The 22,469-nt window shown below is 27.6% G+C and overlaps 1 protein-coding gene across 9 annotated transcripts in view; it reads right to left on the bottom strand.

Annotated features, from left to right (window-relative positions):
• LOC123272069 (potassium voltage-gated channel subfamily KQT member 1-like) overlaps positions 1-20,856 on the bottom strand; it is a 28,712-nt gene extending 7,856 nt beyond the window's left edge. For 3 of the 9 annotated variants that reach the window (XM_044738694.1, XM_044738697.1, XM_044738696.1), the window contains exons 1-10: positions 20,017-20,856; positions 15,151-15,748; positions 9,474-9,564; positions 7,318-7,444; positions 6,552-6,727; positions 6,342-6,482; positions 4,659-4,700; positions 4,507-4,575; positions 2,813-3,019; positions 1,364-1,384 (exon numbers count right to left, since the gene is read on the bottom strand). In XM_044738694.1, the coding sequence (XP_044594629.1) occupies positions 1,364-1,384; positions 2,813-3,019; positions 4,507-4,575; positions 4,659-4,700; positions 6,342-6,482; positions 6,552-6,727; positions 7,318-7,444; positions 9,474-9,564; positions 15,151-15,748; positions 20,017-20,353 (1,809 nt within the window). In that variant the 5' untranslated portion in view covers positions 20,354-20,856. The remainder of the gene's footprint in view (positions 1-1,363; positions 1,385-2,812; positions 3,020-4,506; positions 4,576-4,658; positions 4,701-6,341; positions 6,483-6,551; positions 6,728-7,317; positions 7,445-9,473; positions 9,565-15,150; positions 15,749-20,016) is intronic. The other 6 variants (XM_044738698.1, XM_044738701.1, XM_044738700.1 and 3 more) reach the window with 3 other exon arrangements.
• Positions 20,857-22,469: the final 1,613 nt, after the last annotated feature.

Raw genomic sequence — 22,469 nt, 5'->3', positions numbered from 1 at the left:
AGATATTGTTGTAAGCTACACAAACGCTCTCTATCCATAGATTGTATTTTTTTGTCCATTGAGATGTCGAAACTTTGTTACAAAGCCTATGATAGAATTTTTTTACAACAAAATTTTTTATTTTTAATAATTTTACTATTATTAATAATTAATAATTAATAATCAATAATTAATAAATAACAAGTAATAATTAATAATCAATAATTAATTATTAATTATTAATAATTATTATCAATAATTATTATTAATAATTATTATCAATAATTATTATTAATAATTATTATCAATAATTATTATTAATAATTATTATTAATAATTATTAACAATAATTATTATTAATAATTATTGTTAATAATTATTATTAATAATTATTGTTAATAATTATTATTAATAATTATTGTCAATAATTATTATTAATAATTATTAATAATAATTATTATTAATAATTATTATCAATAATTATTATTAATAATTATTATCAATAATTATTATTAATAATTATTATCAATAATTATTATTAATAATTATTATTAATAATTATTATCAATAATTATTATTAATAATTATTATCAATAATTATTATTAATAATTATTATCAATAATTATTATTAATAATTATTATCAATAATTATTATTAATAATTATTGTCAATAATTATTATTAATAATTATTGTCAATAATTATTATTAATAATTATTATCAATAATTATTATTAATTATCAATTATTAATTACTAATTATTAATTATTATTTATTAATTATTAATAATTACATGATTACCAGCTGCAATTAATTGGGAGTAATTAATGGAAATTAAATTAAAATATTCGATGTAATAATTAAAAATTATTAATCGTTAAAATTAATAGATTGAAATTGAATATTTGAAATTCTCATTAAAATAATTTAAAACATGTTGGGGCATTCCATTAATCCAATTATTTCTCTGATATAGATTTTGAATTACAATCTACATGATATTAAATTTTATAGGAAAATTCTTTAATTATGTGTATTGATTATTTAATTTCTGGGTTAATCTATTTTTGTCTGGAAAATTTATACTAATTTTTATTAAAGTAATTACTTATTAATTTATAATTTATTATACAATTATAAATTTATAAATTTCCGGTATCTATTTAAGGCTAAAGCGAAAAAAAATTTTTATCAAAATAAAATATCTTCCGTGCAATTACAGCGATTGATATAAAAATAACTGATGATAGCAAATTAGCCGAATATTTGATAATAATTAAAAATAAAAAAAATAATTAAATATAATAAAAATGAAAAGAAAAGAATAAAACATGCATAAGGAGATATAAAAAATAAATAAAATAAATCTAAACCATTTACATACCATCTTCTTTACACAAATCAACTGAAATACATTACGGTTGGTTTATCAATTGCCTACCATATGACAATTTTTGTTTATCTTATATTGAGAACAGTAAAAAAAAATAATTTTTCCTCCAGCTCAAGACTTTAATTTTTAAATAAATTTGAGCCGGGTCAAAAATTATTTAAAACACTCTTTTAATGCGGATTTTTTTTTAGTAATTAGTGAAAATTATTTGAAAATGGGAACACTTAATGCTCTACTGCAAAATGAGGAGTTTAACTACCATGATTGAATTTACCTAAACAAAGTCTCTGGCTCATCAAAAATGCTCAAAATTCACAAGTGCCTTTAATACGACTGACAAAAAAAAAAACAATAATTTCCCGATTTTACTTTTGTTTGATAATTGTGTACAGAGAGAATTTTCTGTGTGAATTTTAAGGAAGGGGCTTCTGGGGCTCGTGTATCAGCGCACACTCTCTGCTCGTTGCCTCAACCTCGCTCTTAGACGAAAATCCCCTCTATTAACATAATTTATTATTTAAAAAAATTTTTTTTTAATAATTTTCCTTATTAATAAAATATTTTTTGAAGAAAAATTTAATTTTTTTTAATAATTACAGAGGATTGATTTTTTTTATTTTTAATAATTAATTAATTTAAATTCTCTGTAATTTTATGACTAAAATTAGCAGACACTTAAAAATTTCTTTAATTTTCACTGAAAATAAACTAAATCTAGAAAATTATTAAAAAAAAATTTATTAAAAATTTTTCCGAGCTTTTAAAGTTAAAATTTTTAAAATAAATTATTTTTGCCATAATTTATTTGTTAAAAAAATTATCAAAGCTTTTAATTTAAAAATATCCTGTAATTTTTTTTTAATAAAATATTTTTTTTAAGAAAAATTCAATTTTTTTAATAATTACAGAGGATTAATTTTTTTTATTTTAATAATTAATAAATTAAAATTCTCTGTAATTTTATGGCTGAAATTAGCTGACACTTAAAAATTTTTGAAGTTTTTTTTGAAAATAAACTAAATCTAGAAAATTATTAAAAAAACATTTTATTTAAAATTTTTCCGAGCTTTTAAAGATAAAATTTTCAAAATAAATTATTTTTGCCATAATTTATTTGTTAAAAAAATTATCTAAGCTTTTAATTTAAAAATATCATGTAATTTTTTTTTTCTCTTAAAAATTAAAAATTTTATTAAAAAAATTTCCCCTTAAAAAATTCTCTCCGTCCAAAAATATTTACCAATTAAATCATATTGCTTCTTCGAAAAATAATCATCGTAATAACAAAAATAAATAGACAAAAAATTGCAAAAACAGCAACGGATTGCCATATTAACGTTCAAAAACATGAGAAGCAACTAGTAAACATTTACAGTCAACAGCTAAACGTTCTACTTGTGATATGGAGTAGTTAAATGCGGTATATTATTAATAGTTCACCTTGCCGAGCGGCGTTGAGGGTTGTCCGCCAGGTGCCGGGTCCTTAATGTAAATATTCCAGGTTGCTACACTGTTGATGGCTTTGTCAGCGGCGTAACATCGCCACAGACACTGGATCAACATCGCTGCGGCTGGTATCTGACGGTTGAAGTGCTTTTGACGTTGCTTTTGTTGGACTTTTAGGGCAAAACCCGACCCGAGTATTCCCTAAATTCATTAACATTATTATCATTATTATTGCTAAGATAGTTTATTATTCATCATTATCACTTTGTAAATTGCTAAATTTCTTAGTGCTTAGATTACAGCTACTTGTCGATTTAAGTGAGCGAGGGTCTACAACCTCCTTTACTTTTTCTTTTATATTAAGTTTCATCGGAAGTTACTAAGAAGATATTCGTGGAGTATAGAGAAAATTATAAATTACTTTATCGGGTTTAACCCAAGTTTTAATGTAACGTTTCATCTTGGGTTTTAGTGTAATTTTATTATTTAAAAATAAAATTTTTTAATTAAAAACTAGCAACTTTGCAGTCACTATGTGACTGCCGTGACTTGTTAACTATAAATGAATAAAATTTTGCTTTATTAAATAATGACTTTTGTTAAATTGCACTGTACTTTCTCAACCATTGACATTTTTTAAGATATAAGCTCATCATAATGTTACACTCATCAAGAGCTTTCATTTGAGTACCCACATGCATTTTCATATATTTTTCATATATTCATATATATAAATATATAAAATATATGAAAAATTGATGTGGGTACTTAAATGAAAGATCTCGATGAGTGTAACATCGAAATGAGCTTATATCTTTAAAAATGTCAATAATTAAGAAATTATATTATATTTTGTCAACTTATGATATTTTTAAAGATATAAGCTCATCATGATGTTATACTCATCGAGACCTTTCATTAGAGTACACACATGAATTTTTTTATATATTTTTCACATATACATATAATATACATAAATATATGAAAAATTAATGTGGGTACTTAAATGAAAGGTCTTGATGAGTGTAACATCAAAATGAGCTTATATCTTTAAAAATGTCAATAATTAAGAAATTATATTATATTTTGTCAATTTATGATATTTTTAAAGATATAAGCTCATCATGCTGTTACACTCAGCGAGATCTTTCATTTAAGTACCCACATGGCAATTTTTATATATTTTATATATATGGTACATCTGATATATATATATAAATATGTAAAATATATGAAAAATTGATGTGGGTACTCAAATGAACGGTCTCGATGAGTGTAACATCAAAATGAGCTTATATCTTTAAAAATGTCAATAGTTCTCAAGATACAAGGTCATTTTTTTTTTATTTATGTATCTAGAGATAGAGAATTTTCTTTAAAAAAATAGAATTTTTAATAAAACTTAAGAAGTATTATTTTAAAGTAGACAAAAAAATATAAATATTATTGAATAGTTGTTTAAGCTATGACATAAAACTTGGATAGTTAGCAACTCGAATTGTAGCGGTTTGAAACTTAATATTAGTCCTTGAAAATTTACCCGCGGATAAACAACTTGCTGGAGAAGTTTATGGCATTATCCGGCAACATTGTCGTTAGTTTACACTGTGAAATATCGAATTTTCTTCACCACAACCCAGTATAATATTGATATTACCAACAATAACAATAATGAAAAAAAAACTTACCGCTGGAAGTGCAAAGAATGATATTGCGAACACGCTGAAACAGGAGGCGACTATTTTCCCCATCCAGGTCTGAAATTTATCGGAATTTTCGTTAGAAAAATAGCATACCAGTAAATAAATAAATAAATAAATAAATTAAAAAAAAATCTTACTTGCGGCACAGTGTCTCCGTACCCTATCGTTGTGACGGTAATCTAAAAAAAATAAATATTAACATAGCAAACAATCAGACGTAAATGTCGATAGAATATTTAATATTTTTGTTTCCACTAAATGGTCGCGATAATTGCCATCAGGAGATTGTCGCTTGGAGAGACCGCCAGCCGCCAGTTGTCAATTAATTTAACGATGCATTGCTATACACGATAGATTGATGTATAGCGCATATTTATATATAGATACATAGACGGAGACATTGTTTAAATAATCAGCCCGATATATCTCTGTTGGTTTTGTTCGGTAACTAGTGAGTAGTGAGTAGTGACAAAGGAGCATTGTTTCGAGTGAGCTATCAATATACATGTATACGCCTTCGCTTGATTTATCTTCTATATTAGAGGATTGCTATTCAAGTGGGCTTATGTGTCCTAAGATTCAATTGTCAATATTTAATTGAGTTTCAGGTGATCTGATATTTAAATCTTCCGTTTAATTTCATTATATTATTACTTTAATAATAATTAAATAAATAAAAGTATATATATTTGGAAACTTTAAGAAATTTCAAACAATTGCTAGAATGTTTGTTTATTAAATATAAGCTTTTTTTTATTTATTTAATTACTTATTATTCGGGCTAGATCATTATTTTTTTTCTTTATTATTGAGTGAGAACTGCTTAAGACACTGTATCTTCTAAAATATTGAAGATAGCCCCATAGTATAAAAATGTTTTTTGTAGCAAATTTTATAAGCTACAATTGTGGTTTCATAATTTTACCAAAAAATCAATATTTCAGGAGTTATCACCATTTTTTATAATGACTAAATAATGATTTTTTACTTTTGATAATGTTAGGACTATTTAAGTTACATATTAATTTATATCTCCTAAAATATTGTAGATAGGTGCATAGTATACAAATGTTTTTTGTAGGAAATTTTCTAAGCTACAATTTTGGTATTAAAATTTTACCAAAAAATTAATATTTTGTAAGTTACAGCCATTTTTATAATAACTAAATAATTATTTTTTCATTTTTTACTATCTAAGCACTGTTTAAGTTACATAACAAGTTATATTTCCTAAAATATTGAAGATAGCCCCGTAGTATAAAAACGTTTTTTGTAGGAAATTTTATAAGCTACAATTCTGGTCTTAGAATTTTACCAAAAATCAATATTTTGGAAGTTACAGCCATTTTTATTATGACTAGATAATGATTTTTTATATTTTACTTTATAGGCATTTAATTAAGTTACTATATCTTCTAAAATATTGAAGATAGCCCCCTAGTATAAAAACGTTTTTTGTAGGAAATTTTCTAAGCTACAATTTTGATTTTAAAATTTTACCAAAAAAATCAATATTTTGGACGTTATAGTCATTTTTACAATGACTAGATAATGATTTGTTAAAACTCACTTTGTGAGCATTTAATTAAGTGACTATATCTTCTAAAATATTGAAGATAGCCTTATAGTATAAAAACGTTTTTTGTAGGAAATTTTATAAGCTACAACTTTGGTCTTAAAATTTTACCAAAAAATCAATATTTTGGAAGTTACAGCCAATTTTTAAGTAACTATATAATAATATGGTATTTTATCCAAAAGTTTATTATTATTAATTGAAGAATTTTTTTAAAAATAATAATATAGAAATGAATACTTACAACACCCCACCAAAGGGCGTCGGCATAACTGGCAAAATCAGTCTTGCCATCAGGTCCCACGGCATCTTTTTCGGCTAAATATACAAAGTAGCTGCTGAATATCAGCCCCAAAAATCCGATATAGAGCGTCGTGATTAATTCCTGAATTTTTTTGGGTAATTAATTAATTAGTTAGTTTTTATTGACAAAAAAAAGGGATTAAAAGATCACCTGACGGTGAATGAATACGACGGATCCGAGAAGTCGCCAAGTACCACCTTGACGATCGACGTGGAGCATTCGCAGAATTTGGAGGAATCTTATCCCTCGGATTGCGGAAGTTGCAAACACTTGGCCGTTGCTTCCTACTGATAGAACGACTATCGATGCAACCACCACGATTAAATCTGTGAGTTAAATTAATTTTTAAATAGAATTTATTTTTTTACAAACTTTAATTTTTTCTAACGAAAAGCTTTAAATTATATTGATATTTTCTTATGAAAGAAAAAAAAAAAAAAGTACATAAATAAATAAATCTCTGGTCCACCGAGTACCAGAAAATCTCTGGTGTACTAGTATATTATTTTAACAGAATACGACAGACATCCCGAGGTGTTATTTTTCCTGACATTCTTCTATCAGATTTTCATTGAAAAAACTACTTTTAACTTTATCCTCCATTATTTTATTTTTATATTTACTGAGTTAATTATTTAAAATTATACTGTATAACAATAATAATATAAAACATTTTTTTAAATATTATTTTTATTAAATTTAGCTTTCACAATTTTTTAATTTTATTTAACAAAAATTTGTTGCAAAAAATAATTTTTAAAAAATTAAATTTTTCTCAATTTTTTTGACACAATTTATTTGTTACAAAAATTATTAAATATCTGCTAAATAAGTTTTCATAAATATTAAATCATAAAAAAAATTTAAGTTGTTAAAAAAAATTATAACATTAATTAATTATAAACAAACAACTGACCTATTATGCAAATGGGCTTGCGTATAAATCGCAACCTCCCCCAACAGCCCATGTACTTTGACCTGCAGCCGGCGCTCCATAGTCTTATCATATATTCCACGCCGAAGAACACAACCAAGCATATTTCCTGAAATCCAAAAAAATATCACCTCACAACCCTGAATTATCATTGATAATTTCCCGAAGCAAAGATATTAGAGATAGAAGGAGGAACTAGACACTAAGTAAATGCAGTCGTTAGAGACTCTTGCCGGATCATGTCATCTGCAGACAGTCGCTGACTATCAATTAAGCGTTGAAATCGGAATTCAGAGGGTGATTGATGGAATACTAATCCACTTGGCTGGTGGGTTAGGCTGTTTACGTAAACCAAAGTTGGATTAGCTTCACCTGTCGGACGCAAACGTCGAGTTCTACCCGCAAATTCAGGACGTCAGCTGAAAGAGGCTGCGATGCTCAACCTAGTGCCTAGTGTCTAGTGCCTGGTACCTAATGCCTACGCTACTCCAGTTGTAAATTAGTATTAGTTAAGTGGGAGGATCAATCGATGAGACTTTGGCTCGAGAAACGTCAGTTACACTTGGCTTTTCATTAATCTATTCAATCTCGGTAATCATCTTTACAAGCATTACTTTCAACAGCCATTGATACGCTTAATTGTCCTTTAAGTAGTAGCAAGTTAGAAAAAAATCTAATATAGCCTGATATGATATTTTATACGCTCTAATATTTAAATTGAACTTACCAGACTAAATATAGCCATATTGGACCAGATATAGCTAAATTATGCAATATTAAAACATGTTTGACTTAATACGTCCTTCCATCACTAAAAATGCCTATATCAAGTCTAAATATGTCTAAAAATAATTTTAAAAAGCTAAATATAGCTATATTGGACCAGATATAGCTATATGAAGCTATATTAGGACATGTCTGACTTAATACGTCCTTCCATCACTAAAAATGCCTATATCAAGTCTAAATATGTCTAAATATAATTTTAAAAAACCAAATATAGTTATATTAGACCAAATGTAGATATATCAGGCTATATCAAGACATATCTGTCTCAAAATATCTTAATATAACCTAAAACGCCTATATTAAGTCTGATATGTCCATATAAGGTTAAATTGAAGTATTTTATGTGTTCTGATGTTACAAGTGATCCTAAAAGACCAGACATAGCCACATCAGACTAAATATAGCTATATGAAGCTATATTAGGTCATGTTTGACTTAATATGCCCGTATATCACTAAAAATGTCTATATTAGGTCTAATACATGCCTATATTAACTCTGATAAGTTCATAAATAAATTTTAATATGATCTGATTTGAAAAATGGCTATATTGAACCAGATATAGCTATATTATACCAGATATATAAGGTTATATCAGGATATTTTTAACTTTATGTGTCTTGATATAACTTAATACACCTATATTAGGTCTAATATATCAATTTTAATGTGATCTGATATAATTTAATATAAAAATTAGCCATATTAGGTCAAATATTGATATATCAGGCTACATCATCATATATTTTTAGCTCTAAATGTCCTAATGTAACTTAATATATCTTCATTGGACCTAATACGGCCTTAAATGTTGATAAATAATTTTGAATTTATTCTGGGACGATCCTAATGTAGAAATTGGTTAAATTAGGTCAGATATATGGATATATTAGGTTGCATCAGGCTATATTTGGCTGATGGGACCTAAAATGGCTATATTGGACCTAATATAGGATGATCTTTTGATAGAACATTTTTTAATATGTTCTGGCTTAAAAATTGATCATTAGAGGCTAATGTTTAGCTTGATATGGCTTGATACATCGGTATAATGCTTGATATAAAAAATTAAGTCAAACTAGGAAATTTTTCCACAGAAAAGTGTATTATTTAAAATATATATGGAGAATAAAATCGAGTTATTAATAAAAACGTAGCCAAAAAAATTAGGTTAGTTAAAAACTACAGAGAGACTGTACATTCCATTGTTGGCGTGTGCAAATAATTCCTCCATGCTGGCCTATATAGCATCGACGCTCGCGTTAAATTAAAATGAAACAAACTTTCAGTGATGATGAAAAAAATTATAATGAAATTAATAAAATATTTTTTGTGTCCTGTTGACTCACCATCCAAAACAGTGTTTCATTTGCGAAATTACTGTATTGTTCTATCGTTGACAGTACGCTAAATATGAGGCACACCAATACCACCATGAACCTGAAAAAGTAATAAATAATTGTTATGCATAATTTATAATTAAATTATATCAAATAAAATCACGGGTAATGGGTTGTTAAATCTCACCAAGTTCTATTCATCATAATAACATCACGAACAGGCAGTTAATTAATTACCGGAGTTGAAATAAATAAGATTTTTATAAATATTGGAAGGTCTATTTCGGGTAAAAGTAATCTCATTACCTGGCTTTTCTTTCTTTTTTTTTTTTTTTTTGGTAATTTCAGGAGGATTGATCCTTAGACCGGGAAGAAAAAAACCTGGAGAAAAAGTTATTAGCGAAGATGGGAAAAATAAGAGAACGGAAAACAGCTCAAATGGTTAAGTACTTTTGAACACGTGAGGAACGCCAATGAATATAAATATCATCGATGTATTTCGCACCAATTAAGGGTGGATATTCTTATATATTGCACAGAAAATATAATTTTTTGCGCCAAGAAAATTTAATAAATTTTTAGTCTTCAATAATATTTTTTGCCTCCTAAAATATTGAAGATAGGTTCATAGTATAAAAACGTTTTTTGTAGGAAATTTTATAAGCTACAATTTTAAATTCTTATAATTTTTTCTAATCAATATTTTAGGAGTTACAGTCATTTTTAGAATGACTAAGTGATAATTTTTTACTTTTAACTATCTGAGCACTATTTAAGTCACATCTTAGGTTATATCTCCTACAATATTGAAGATAGGTCGATAGTATAAAAACATTTTTTGTAGGAAATTTTCTTAGCTACAATTTTAGTCTTACAATTTTTCCCAAAAATCAATATTTCAGGAGTTATTTCCATTCTTAGAGTATCTGAACAATAATAGCTTAGTCTTTAATTAAAAAATACTTTTTTTACGTAACAATAATTTATCTGTTCGCATTTTTTCCTGCTAATTCCTAGATAAAAATTTGCTAAATCTCGACCCACAACCTTCGGAAAAAAACCCAACCAAGATAACCAGCTTGAAAAATCGTCCCGAGATCTTTATTTGGAAAGGTTTCGGGCAGCCGATCCATCAAACCTGGTAAAAAAGTGCTCTGATAAGTGCAAGTTAGGTTTCAACATAAAGACAATTATCGCAGTAGGTCGAGGAAGGTGACCCGAGGCAGGTTGATGGGCACCGAGGCACAACCGCGACTTAAATTATGGTCCCTCGACACGCCATCCGTGTTAAAGAACACGGGAACAACTTTTATTGCTGTATATTCCAGGGCATGTAAGCCTGTTAAGCCATCCCGACTAGCTGCACTTATATATCAACACTCATACCGATAACGATAACTCTTAAGTCTAATTGCAAGCTCCGTGCCTGGAAAAAATCGCAAAACCGATCGGAGTAATCAACTCTTATAATGCAATAGTGAGGCTGAGTTATGCCGGAAGCAGGACTACAACTCTTCTTTGCTTCGCCGAGTGATATATTGGGGTCCTTAGAATTAAATGCGAGTACGCGATATGATGAAGGAAAATTAAACTTTTGGCTTAAAGGTCAATTTTTTTGGCTCAAAAAAATATTTATGAAAATTAAAAATTACTATAACTCTGGAAATATTGATTTTATCAAAAAGTTATGAGACCAAAATTGTAGCTTAGAAAATTTCCTACAAAAAACGTCTTTATATTATGGGGTTATTTTCAATATTTTAGGAGATACAGTATCCTTAAATATTATACAGTATCCTACAACTCCTAAAATTATTGTTTGTAAAAAAAATATAATTATTGTGATTATTATTAATTTACACTCGTGTTACAGCACAATGTCAGCAGGTGAACCCATTACTCATTTATAAATTTAATAGCAATTAACCTTAGCGAAAATTAATTTACTACCAATGTGTTTGCTCAGCTTTTCCCACCGAAGCTTGTTCACTCTCCAATCCGCGTAATACACTAAGCCAAAGCGGACTATTATTTTTTATTGTTAAATAATCATAAAAGCCCTTTCAATTTCTTGGTTTCTCTCAGAAAATATTCGTATGAATGGTCACAATAATATTTACTCGATGTCAAGAGTCCCGAACTGAGCTCTATTATTCTTTCCATTCAATAAATTAAAATTAATGCCGTGAAAGACCGAAGAAAAAATTTTACCGGTTAAATTACAAATAATATATAAGAAATATATATTTTTAGTAGATAGATACGGCAACATATGATATATTATAGATAGCAAACGTCATATTACATTCAGTGGGTGATTTTACAAATCCGAAAGTTCAATTTCCGATTGTCAACCTTCTACTGGTATTCGATTTCGCAAATACTCATATTAATGCATATATATTTTGTCAAAGGTGTATTGTCGTGGTATTATTGTATATTACTAAATTATCGGGTTTATCAGAGAGGATATGATAAAAATAAAATATTCCAAGGCTATTAATATATTTTTTTATAATATTTCTTTAGTAAAAGACTTTTAACCTACAATCTAATTATAAACTTACATGATCTAGTTATTTTAAATGTTGATGATAAATAAAGAATTGTTATTATAATGATAATAATTATATTTTTTTTATAAGTAAATATTTTAGGAGTATTTAAAACTACTTAAGTTACTAATTTACTATATCTCCTAAAATATTGAAGATAGCTTGATAGTGCAAGGCTATTTTTTGTAGGGAATTCATCAAGCTGCAATTTTAATCTCTTATAATTAAAAAAAATCAATATTTTAGGAGTTATAGCTATTTTTTAAATGACTTTTTATTTTCAACTATCAGGACATTTTTTGAGTAATTAATAATTATAATTCCTAAAATATTGAAGATAGCTCGATAGCTTACAACTATTTTTCATAGGGAATTTTCTAAGCGACAATTTTGATCCTAAAAATCGATATTTTAGGAGTTAAGACCATTTCTATAGTGACTAGCTGATGATCTTTTATTTTTAACTAAAGTAGCTATATTTCCTAAAATATTGAAGATAGCCCGATAGCTTACAGCTATTTTTCCTAGGAAATTTTTTAAGCTACAATTTTAAATTATAATTTTTTTTTCAAAAATCAATATTTTAGGAGTTATAGTTATTTTTTAAATGACTTCTTATTTTTAACTATCAGGACACTGTTTGAGTAATTAATAATTATAATTCCTAAAATATTGAAGATAGCTCGATAGCTCACAACTATTTTTCATAGGGAATTTTCTAAGTGACAATTTTGATCCTAAAAATCGATATTTTAGGAGTTAAGACCATTTCTATAGCGACTAGCTGATGATCTTTTATTTTTAACTAGTTAGCACTAAAGTAGCTATATTTCCTAAAATATTGAAGATAGCCCGATAGGTTACAGCTATTTTTCCTAGAAAATTTTTTAAGCTACAATTTGTCTCAAAAATCAATATTTCAGGAGATAAAGCCATTTTTACACTGACTAGATAATGATTTAGTCCTTAATTCAAAACTTTTCTCTTCAAACAATAATAATAATCCAAAAACAGTTAATATTCCGTAAAATAATAAGGTTTAAAAAAGGATTACCTTATAACATGAATTTTCCGTTGTCATTGTCTAAGTCTGAATTTACAAGCGGATTAAATTCGTAATTTCTGCGTGTTTTTAAACGCTACAGGTTTACAATACCACATACAAACGTGAGCATGTGTGCAGTGAACAGTGTGTTGCACAATCAAACTCGGATGTCTATTTATTGATCGATTGTTCAGCGGCAGTATCCTCATTATTCATTTTTAAGTTATTTTGTTCTATTTGTGTGTTCACGGCTGCACGCTTGCTCTTTTTATCTATCTATCTATCTATCTATATAATTAATAGTCTCACCATTTATATAATAGATTATCTCGAATACTATTAATCAGTCTGATACAAATCAAGTTCATTATATTTTTTTTTCTATCGAGGGGAATTTCATAAAATTAATAGAATAATTTTAATTTTAATTTATCCAAAACTATCCTATGAAATTAAATTGTTGGCAGTAAATATAGTAATTACATTATATTTACTGTATCAATAATATTAATATGATAATGCAAATATTGAGTAATTGTAATATAATCATTATTATCGTACATTATAATCATTGCGATGATTAATGCGCTGTAAAATAAATATTTAAATATCAAATAAAATTTATTAAAAAAATAATAAATTAAAAAATATCGCTCCAGTAATTTGAGAGTGATTGCGATTAAGTCTGGGGCTATGATTGCCGCGATAAATTAGTGGCTACCGGATTATAATTAATGTAGGTCATATAAATAGAAGGTACATGTCGAAGTAATGTTATAAAATGCCCTGGGGGCTGTGATGAATTAGTTATGACCTGTCGTTGCTCATTCAAACTTTCAAAGGTGATGCATATTTAATTGCCCGTTGTTTATGAATTTTGCTTGAACCCCTGAGCTATAATCACTGTAAACATTGTTTGTTATTACTCTTGATTAACTGCGGGCTCATTGAATGCCTCTTTGATGGTTAATAACAATAACAAGTTGATTTCAATTAAATTGCAATTACATATTGAAAAATTTTATAAACTTTTATATATAAAAAAAAAGTAAAAGCTACATTATGTATTACATATAAACTCATCGCGGTGTTGCACTCATCAAGAGCTTTCATTTGAGTACCCACATGCATTTTTATATATTTTTCATATATACATATATATAATATATATAAATAAATGAAAAATTGATGTGAGTACTCAAATGAAAGGTCTCGATGAGTGTAACATCGGGATGAGTTTATATCTTTAAAAATGTCAATAGTTGACAAGATACAAGGTCATTTCTTAATTATTGACATTTTTGAAGATATAAGCTCATTCCGATGTTACACTCATCGAGACCTTTCATTTAAGTACCCACATGGCAATTTTTATATATTTTATATATATGGTATTTGTGAAATATATAAATATATAAAATATATGAAAAATTTATGTGGGTACTTAAATGAAAGGTCTCGATTAGTGTAATGTCGGGGTGAGTTTATATCTTTAAAAATGTCAATGGTTCACGAGATACAAGGTCATTTCTTAATTATTGACATTTTTAAAGATATAAGCTCATCCCGATGTTACACTTATTGAGACCTCTCATTTGAGTACCCACATCAATTTCTTATATATTTTTCATATATATATATATATATATATATATATATATATATATATATATATATATATATATATATATATATATATATAATATACATACATATATGAAATATATGAAAAATTGATGTGGGTACTCAAATGAAAGGTCTCGATGAGTGTAATGTCGAGGTGAGCTTATATCTTTTAAAATGTCAATAGTTCACGAAATACAAGCTCATTTCTTATTTATGTATCTAGAGATGAACCATTTTCGAATGCAATCGAAATACCTATCATCATAAATTGATTATTGGTGAGAATGATATAAAATCATGAAAAGGCACAACTTTAGGTCAATACTTTTCCAACGATACCAAATTTAACCATAAAAACCTAATTTATCATATAAGGATATGATAAAGTTGTTACTTATAAAATAAATTTATTTAAAAAAAGCAATCAATGAATTAAAATTGAGACTACTAAAAAACTTACACAGTGAAATGATAAACGAAACAAATCCAGCCACCAGGATGCTCGAGAAAAACATAAAGCCGTTCTTGAAATGTTTTTCCCTTTTTGTGATGAAAGACATACTTGGCCTTAAAGGCCTGATCAATGGGCAAGTAAATGGGGTAGTAGGGATCAGGTACGCCGGCTTGAACAGGAATCGGGGTTTCTTCTTCCTCTTCCTCTTCCTCATCCTCCCCGCCAACGTCATTGCCGGGGTCGTTTCTGCTAATAATATCCCCTTTGCTTCTTTTCCTGCGGTGCTTTCTCTTCATCGGGGTGGGAACTCGCTTGTGATGGGCTTCTCCGAACCTCGGGGACCGGAACCGTTTGAGGAACGTGAACTTTCGCGGCGTCGGGTTGTCCTCCAAGGTGTTCACCCCGTTGTCGGTGTCCTCCGTCTCACTCCCGGGCGTTTTCAACGCCAAGTCCTCGGTGGTGTCGCAGGAGACCAGCTCGTCCTCGCTCCCCTGGAGCGCCGCGTAAGCCGCCGCCGCGCTGTACCGCTTCTCCGTCAGTCGCGTGTTTTGATCCTCTGACTTTTGCTTTGGAAGACGTTCGTTGTAAGTTTGACCTAAACATTCTTTTATTACTGTTTATTTGTTTGTTTTTTTTTTTTTTTTTTTTCCATTTTACTCAGTCCAGGTAATTACATTTTCCGTCTGTTATTTTTTACATTTAAAAAAAAATTATTTTTAATGTAAGAAAATTAAAAAAAAAATTTTTTTCCAGACTTAAAATTTATAAATATTATTTTTTTTTTTTCAATTCTAATATTAAAAAAATTAAATTTTATTATTTTAAGATCCTAATTAAATTTTGAACCTGCTTATTTATATTTTAGTCATAACTTTCTACTAGCGAGAAAAAAAATCAGCCATGCGACACCTAGCGGTGAAATACAGAAACTTCTGAAAAATATTTTTTAAATATAAAAAAAATATTTTTTTTTTATAAATTATTTCTAAGACGGTCAATTGATCAAATAAATAATCAATTGCTAAGAAAACAAAATTAAAATCCTCGAGAAAATATTTAAGAATCTCAAAGCAAAAGGATGTTCATTTTAAAGCATTACTTATTTATATATGCACCCTTTAGTATATATATTTATTTTTATTACCAGAATAAATCGATTTCTGAGAATAATTCGTCCGGGTTTTGGCTTCTGAAATGTTAGACCAAAAATTTACAATCGAATAAATTCAAATGTTCTCTTTTAACAACGTAAAAAGTAAACTAATTTATCATAAAAAAAAAAAAAAAAAAATAAAATAAACACAATAGAGATTAAATGGGATTAAATTTGGATTCCCTTGAGAGAAACTATTACCTCTTATTTTATTTGAAAAGATTGAAGTTGGGCAAGCAGTAGCAGTAACACCGCCGGTTCTGAATCTTAGGGTGAATTTTAAAAGGCCACGTCGCCCATTCAAACTAAATATTGAATTTGATCCAGTCATAAAGTATTGATATTGTGTAATCTCATGATGAAAAAAAAAAAATACTCGAACCCGACCAATATTAAATCCAGATATTTTCAATTCAACCTGATAATAAATTTATAAATAGTTCACCTCAAAGCGGCAAGCTTTACATTCAATTAATTAGCAGCCCAGCAAAACAATTTATTGTTTTTCTAAAAAATAAATAAACTATGAGGCGTGGAATTCTGGATTTAAATGTAATTAATATTGAATACGTCATCGGTAAATTGGAAATTGAAACAATAATTCTAAGAAGAAATGAGAGTTAGTGATGTATGATGTAAATAGTTATCAACTTGTGTTCAAAAGTTGACAGTGAGTTGTAGGTTAACTTTTGAGTTTCGGTGTAAGGTTTACTTCAGGCAGGAAGCGTCTTATCTGTCCCGAGTCCTTTTCAAAGGGAACTATCCGACGTAACGGTAACGTTCGCTCAAGTTTACTCCCAACTCCCCAGCTCCTTGCTTCTGGCTTCATAACTTCTTTATTGTAACTTCAAAGTAAATAAAGACATCAAGCTCAGCTTGTTTTCTGTTTATGATCTCAGTTTCTATCTTTACTTTGATTAAACCTCCAAATGCGGCCGACATTTTGGAGTTAGAATAGTTGGTAATCACTATTACCGATACTTGATTAAATATTGTGTAAATAAATTTTATTTCAGCAAGAAAATTATATTTTTAATCAATAGTGATTATTTTTTCATTTGAATATAAAATATCCAGGTTAAGAAAATTTTTTTTGATAAATATATTTATTAAAAAAAGAATTAAGAGTAAAAATTTGATATTTTTGGCTTTAAATAGTTCAAAAACAGCGCCACCAAAAATTTCAATAAAATCAATCGTTATCAAAGTAAGAATAATAGCTTAGTAGTGTCACTCTTTATTAACCGCGTGGACTGAACAGGGTTCGAGTCCAGTCTCGGGTATATCCTCTATTTTTTTTTTTGGTTTTTTATTTTTTTTAATCAAAAAAATTTCTCTTCTTATTGAAAACTTTTAATTCTTATTAATTTTTAACTAAAAAAAATCTTTTTTAAGTCTAAAAAAAATTCCTTGGTTTAAGTAAGCTTTTTTTGCGTACGACTTATGAAAAAAAAATCCCAGATAAGATCTAAGTGGAGATGCATCCTCTTATTCAAGATTAAAGATAAATGTATGTATATTTAAGAGGAAAATCCGGGTTTCTCTCAGAAGGATTTGCAAATTAAGAGGCAGACTGATTCAGGAAGACATTAATTGTACAGGTTCTCGTGAGCATGCTAGAACAGCCACCATCAATTAAGACGTTTAAGTTTGTGTATAATTGCAAAGAAACTAGGGGTTAATGAGACACGGCCTAGTTGACACACCGCCGCGGGCTTCGGGCTTTCAGTTATCCGGTAAATAGTTAAGCGCTTCCAGTGAAAAGGATAATTGTAATTTGCAATTCGTAATTTGTAATTTGTTATCGAGCTAAACCGCCTCAAGGTCGTCAATATTTTCGTGCTTTAAAATATTTTAGTAATCCACCAATTAATCATCTGTTTTTACATAAAAATATCTCTAAAAAAAATTTTATTTATCATCACAACAATGTCTATTTTTTTTCAAATATTAACTATTAATTAATCAATAATTAAAAAAAAAAAAAAAATATTCAATTGTTGCAGTGTCAAGTGCAATTTTTCTACGAAGGATCTTTTTTCCGCCGACTAAGCATTTATTCGTACTACTTGCAAGAATCTTATTGGCTCAATTATCCAAATTTATAAAATAGGAATGATTAATAATTGTTTGATCTAATGAGCGTCCAATTTAAAGAATAACCAGTGTAAATAATTAAGCAGAGAATGATAAATTTAAAATAATAGATATGGATGAAGACATAGATGTCATATGTGACATATGCTGGCTTGTATGATTGATGATTATTGACTGCCGGGCGCAATATGTATTATTGTATTGTAAAAAGTTAAAGCTCGAGCTTTACCCGTCGAAATTAACTGTCTAGTGCACTAAAGGTAATCAACGATGATATTGGGAGACAAAAATAGACTTCCTAAGAAGCAGAGCTTTACAATGGTATCGATAAACCGCTATTGCTATTGCTACTGCTGCTTTTATTCCTTTAGCTCGGTCTTTGCTTTTATTTGTGCTGATAAAATTTTTTTGACTGGCGCGACAAAATCTTCAAGTGAGAACTTTATTTTCAATTGACAAGAATTTTTATTGAGTGGTTAATTGATCTAAATGTAGTTTTGTAACTTAATTTAAGGATTCAAGATTTTTTTGGAGAATTTCATCATTATTAAGAAAGATTTGTTTGGGTTAATTATTTTTAAATTAAACAATTTTTTGCACTAATAAAAAATTATTTAAAAAAATTTTATAACTTTTTTTAAATAAATATTTATTAATAATTAAATAAAATGATGCAAAAATGACCGTCAAAATTTTTTTGACTAATTTTAAAAGAATTTTTAAATAAAAATTCTTTATTTATAATTTTTTAAATAAATTAAATTTTAAAAGAATTTTTTCTAAAAAAATGACCATTTATAATTTTTGTGACTTGTTCAATTATTACTAAGCAGATTTTTCGTTTCAAATCACTAATTATAACTCAAAATTACAAATGTAATTACCTCGATTTAAAAGAATAATTTTTGAATCGATAAAAAAATTTTAAAGAGTTTCATTGTCTTGAAAACTCGAAAAATTATAATATATAATGTAACGTGGCGCTCCGTGATAAAAACTAGAAAAATTACAGTAGAATATAATATTGTAGAATGTAATATTTACATTGAAAGCTCTGAAAATTAACATTCAAAGTTTTAATTTTGAAAAATGTTATTTCGAACTGTAATTTTTCTAGTTTTTAATATGACGGACTACTTGTTATTTTTTACGAGGTAATTTTTCGAGTTTTCTTTTTTCCGTGAATCAAGATTAAAAATGTTTAAATCAAGAAAATATTTTAGTTTTTAATATTTATTTATTTTATTAATTAATATATTAATAATAATAAAAAATACGAATTTTTCTACTAAAATCAAGATAAAGTTTTTTAAATTAATTTTGACAGTCTAATTAACAATTTGTCTAACTCCTTAATTTTTTTAAGGGTGATTTTTTAACATTTCGATGTAGTAATAATCCAATTATAAATTATTTGAATGATTCAAACCTAAATATTATATCTCTATTAGAGATTAAGGATATTAAATGGTTTTTTAAAGTGATAATAAATTTTGAACTAATTATTTTTTTCGTACAAATAGATTTTCTAAAATGGAGTTAGACAATTTGCTAGTTAGAACGTCGATTTACTTGATTAAAGTTATTTTTTTTCAGTGTAGCGAGTGAAAATGAACAAATACCTTGATGAGGGCATTTTTTGTGGTGACTCTGATGGTCCGGGAGGCAGTTTTGGTGCTCCTGGGGGCTGTGCAAGTACTGTTGATGCCTGCAAGACTGCTGCTGCTGCTGTTGCTGCTGCTGCTGCTGCTGCTGGCTGATGGGGGCTTTGAGAACACTGAGGACCAAGTCCTCGCGGGAGGACACTATCCTGGTGAGCTGGCGACTCTGCCTGAACAGAGTCTCCTGCTCGCCCCGGTTCATCCTGAATCGCCTTGTTCGCCGGTCTGGATGACACCCGGGAAAATTATCTCTTCTCCCACGTCCCGGTCCGTAGCCTAGCATAACACTGTGCAGCATCCCGGTGACCACTTTCCCCTCTGGTGAGCCTCATCGCGCCCATTAGACTCGAAGATCGGGAGCACCCTCATCTCCGAGTGTGTTTATTTTGTCACACTATTTATCTATCGGATTAGCTAGACTATAACTAGAGACTATGGTTGTAATTCTTGAGATTAAACAAAATCCATGATCCCTCTGCGGATGTCAGTCGGCAGTTGAGTGCCTCGCGAAACCGCTCCAGCTTTCTTCGCTTAAACTTTTCATCTCAATCACTTTTTGTTTCTTCGACTTCAGCTAAAACTTTTTCTTTTTTCGGTATTATGATCTCACAATAGATTTATTATTCCTTTTATTAAACACTTTTTTTTTAATTGTTCACCTCAAGACTTTTTTGAACAATTCTCTCCCGACAATAAACCGGAGAAATTTCAACCCCGTTATTAACATTATCAATTTTTTATTTTTATTGCTTTTAGAAAATTTAATTTCACTTCTTAGGTCACTAATTATTATTTTTTTTTTGGTCTTTTAATTAATATTGATTTTTTTTTAAATACACTGATTATTTATCATTACACTGAGAAAGAAAAATTTTTATTTATTTATTTATTTAAATTAATCATGAAGCTTTTAAATTAATACAAAAAAATTTATTTTTTAATTAATAAAAATACATTTTCTTGTATTTAAAATTTTTTTTAATAATAATAATAATTTTGTTAAAAAATTAATAAATTTCTCAATAAATTTACCGAAAAAAATTATTTTACAAAAAAAATTCAACAAATAAATCTTTTATATAAATTAAAAAAATTTTAATATTAACAAAAAAATATATTTTTTATAACTAATAAAAATATATTTAAATTTTTTTTAATAATAATAATTTTTAAAAAAATTAATAAATTTACCTAAAATTTTTTTTTTATAAAAAAAATCAACAGATAAATCTTTTATATAAATTATAAAAATTTTAATATTAAGAAAAAAATATATTTTTCATAATTAATAAAAATTTTGAGTGTTTTTTTAATAATAATAATTTTTTCAAAAAATTAATAAATTAATCCAAAAAATTTTGTTTACAAAAAAAAATCAATAAATAAATTATTTATACAAATTAAAAAAATTTTAATATTAAGAAAAAAATGTATTTTTTATAATTACTAAAAAGTTTGAATGTTTTTTTTTAATAATAATAATTTTTTCAAAAAATTAATAAATTTAAATTAAAAAAAAAATTTTTTTTAAATCAACAGATAAATCCTTTATATGAATTAAATAAATTTTAAACCGTGGAATTTTTTTTTTATTAGAAACAAACTTTCGGACGTCTGTCGCTTTCTGTGTCAGATGAATAACTTATAAGCCTTACAATATTATTATTATTAAAATTGAAATCCAGCTTAGAATAAAAATATAACCACTAACCACAAAATAAATTATTAACACTCGGTTGTACAAGTATTACTGGTGATTATTAATACATATATATAAAAAGAAGCGTTTAGCCGTATCGAATAGTATAAAAAAAGCCTCTTACAATAACAAAACACATGTTTACATTATTTGTAAACTAAATGCACTTTTACGATTGCTTTAATTATATTTAAGTATATTTTAAATTTATTGCTTAAAAGATTGGAGTGAGAAAAAATTTAAATTTAAAAATTTTAAAAAACGGGGGGAGGAAAAATAAACTGTTTTTAATTTTCAGTCTTAAGTTTTGAGACTGGCGATGTTAACTTTGAAATATTGTGTTAAAAACTGGTACGTCCCGCATTTGCGCACATTAAATATAACTGCTTAAGCACCAGAGGAGGCATACGTGGTAACCGGGGATCCGCGGCGCAGCCTGCGAGCTATCAATTTAATTTAACTGGCATCCTTTGACCTTTCGAAATTTTATTTTCTCACTCGAGTAAGATCCTCACGTGTAAAATTTAATATTTCGTCCGGGTCGGGCTTTTGTTTAAACTTTTGTTGGGGGTGGGGGTGGTGGGGGCGCTTTAGAAACAAAGCCCAGCGACGTAGCGGAGTATGTATTAAGCAGCGTCCGCCGCGATCTTAACAGGGCGAAAGCCCGCAACCAACTGTGGCTCGAAGCCGCCGCGTAGTTTCGCCCTCTACCGCA

The sequence above is a fragment of the Cotesia glomerata genome, linkage group LG9, assembly GCF_020080835.1.
Source record: "Cotesia glomerata isolate CgM1 linkage group LG9, MPM_Cglom_v2.3, whole genome shotgun sequence".
In the NCBI taxonomy this organism is placed as follows: Eukaryota; Metazoa; Arthropoda; class Insecta; order Hymenoptera; family Braconidae; genus Cotesia; species Cotesia glomerata.
Note: the sequence above shows the minus strand (reverse complement) of the source record. Positions and strands in the feature narration are given on the sequence as shown.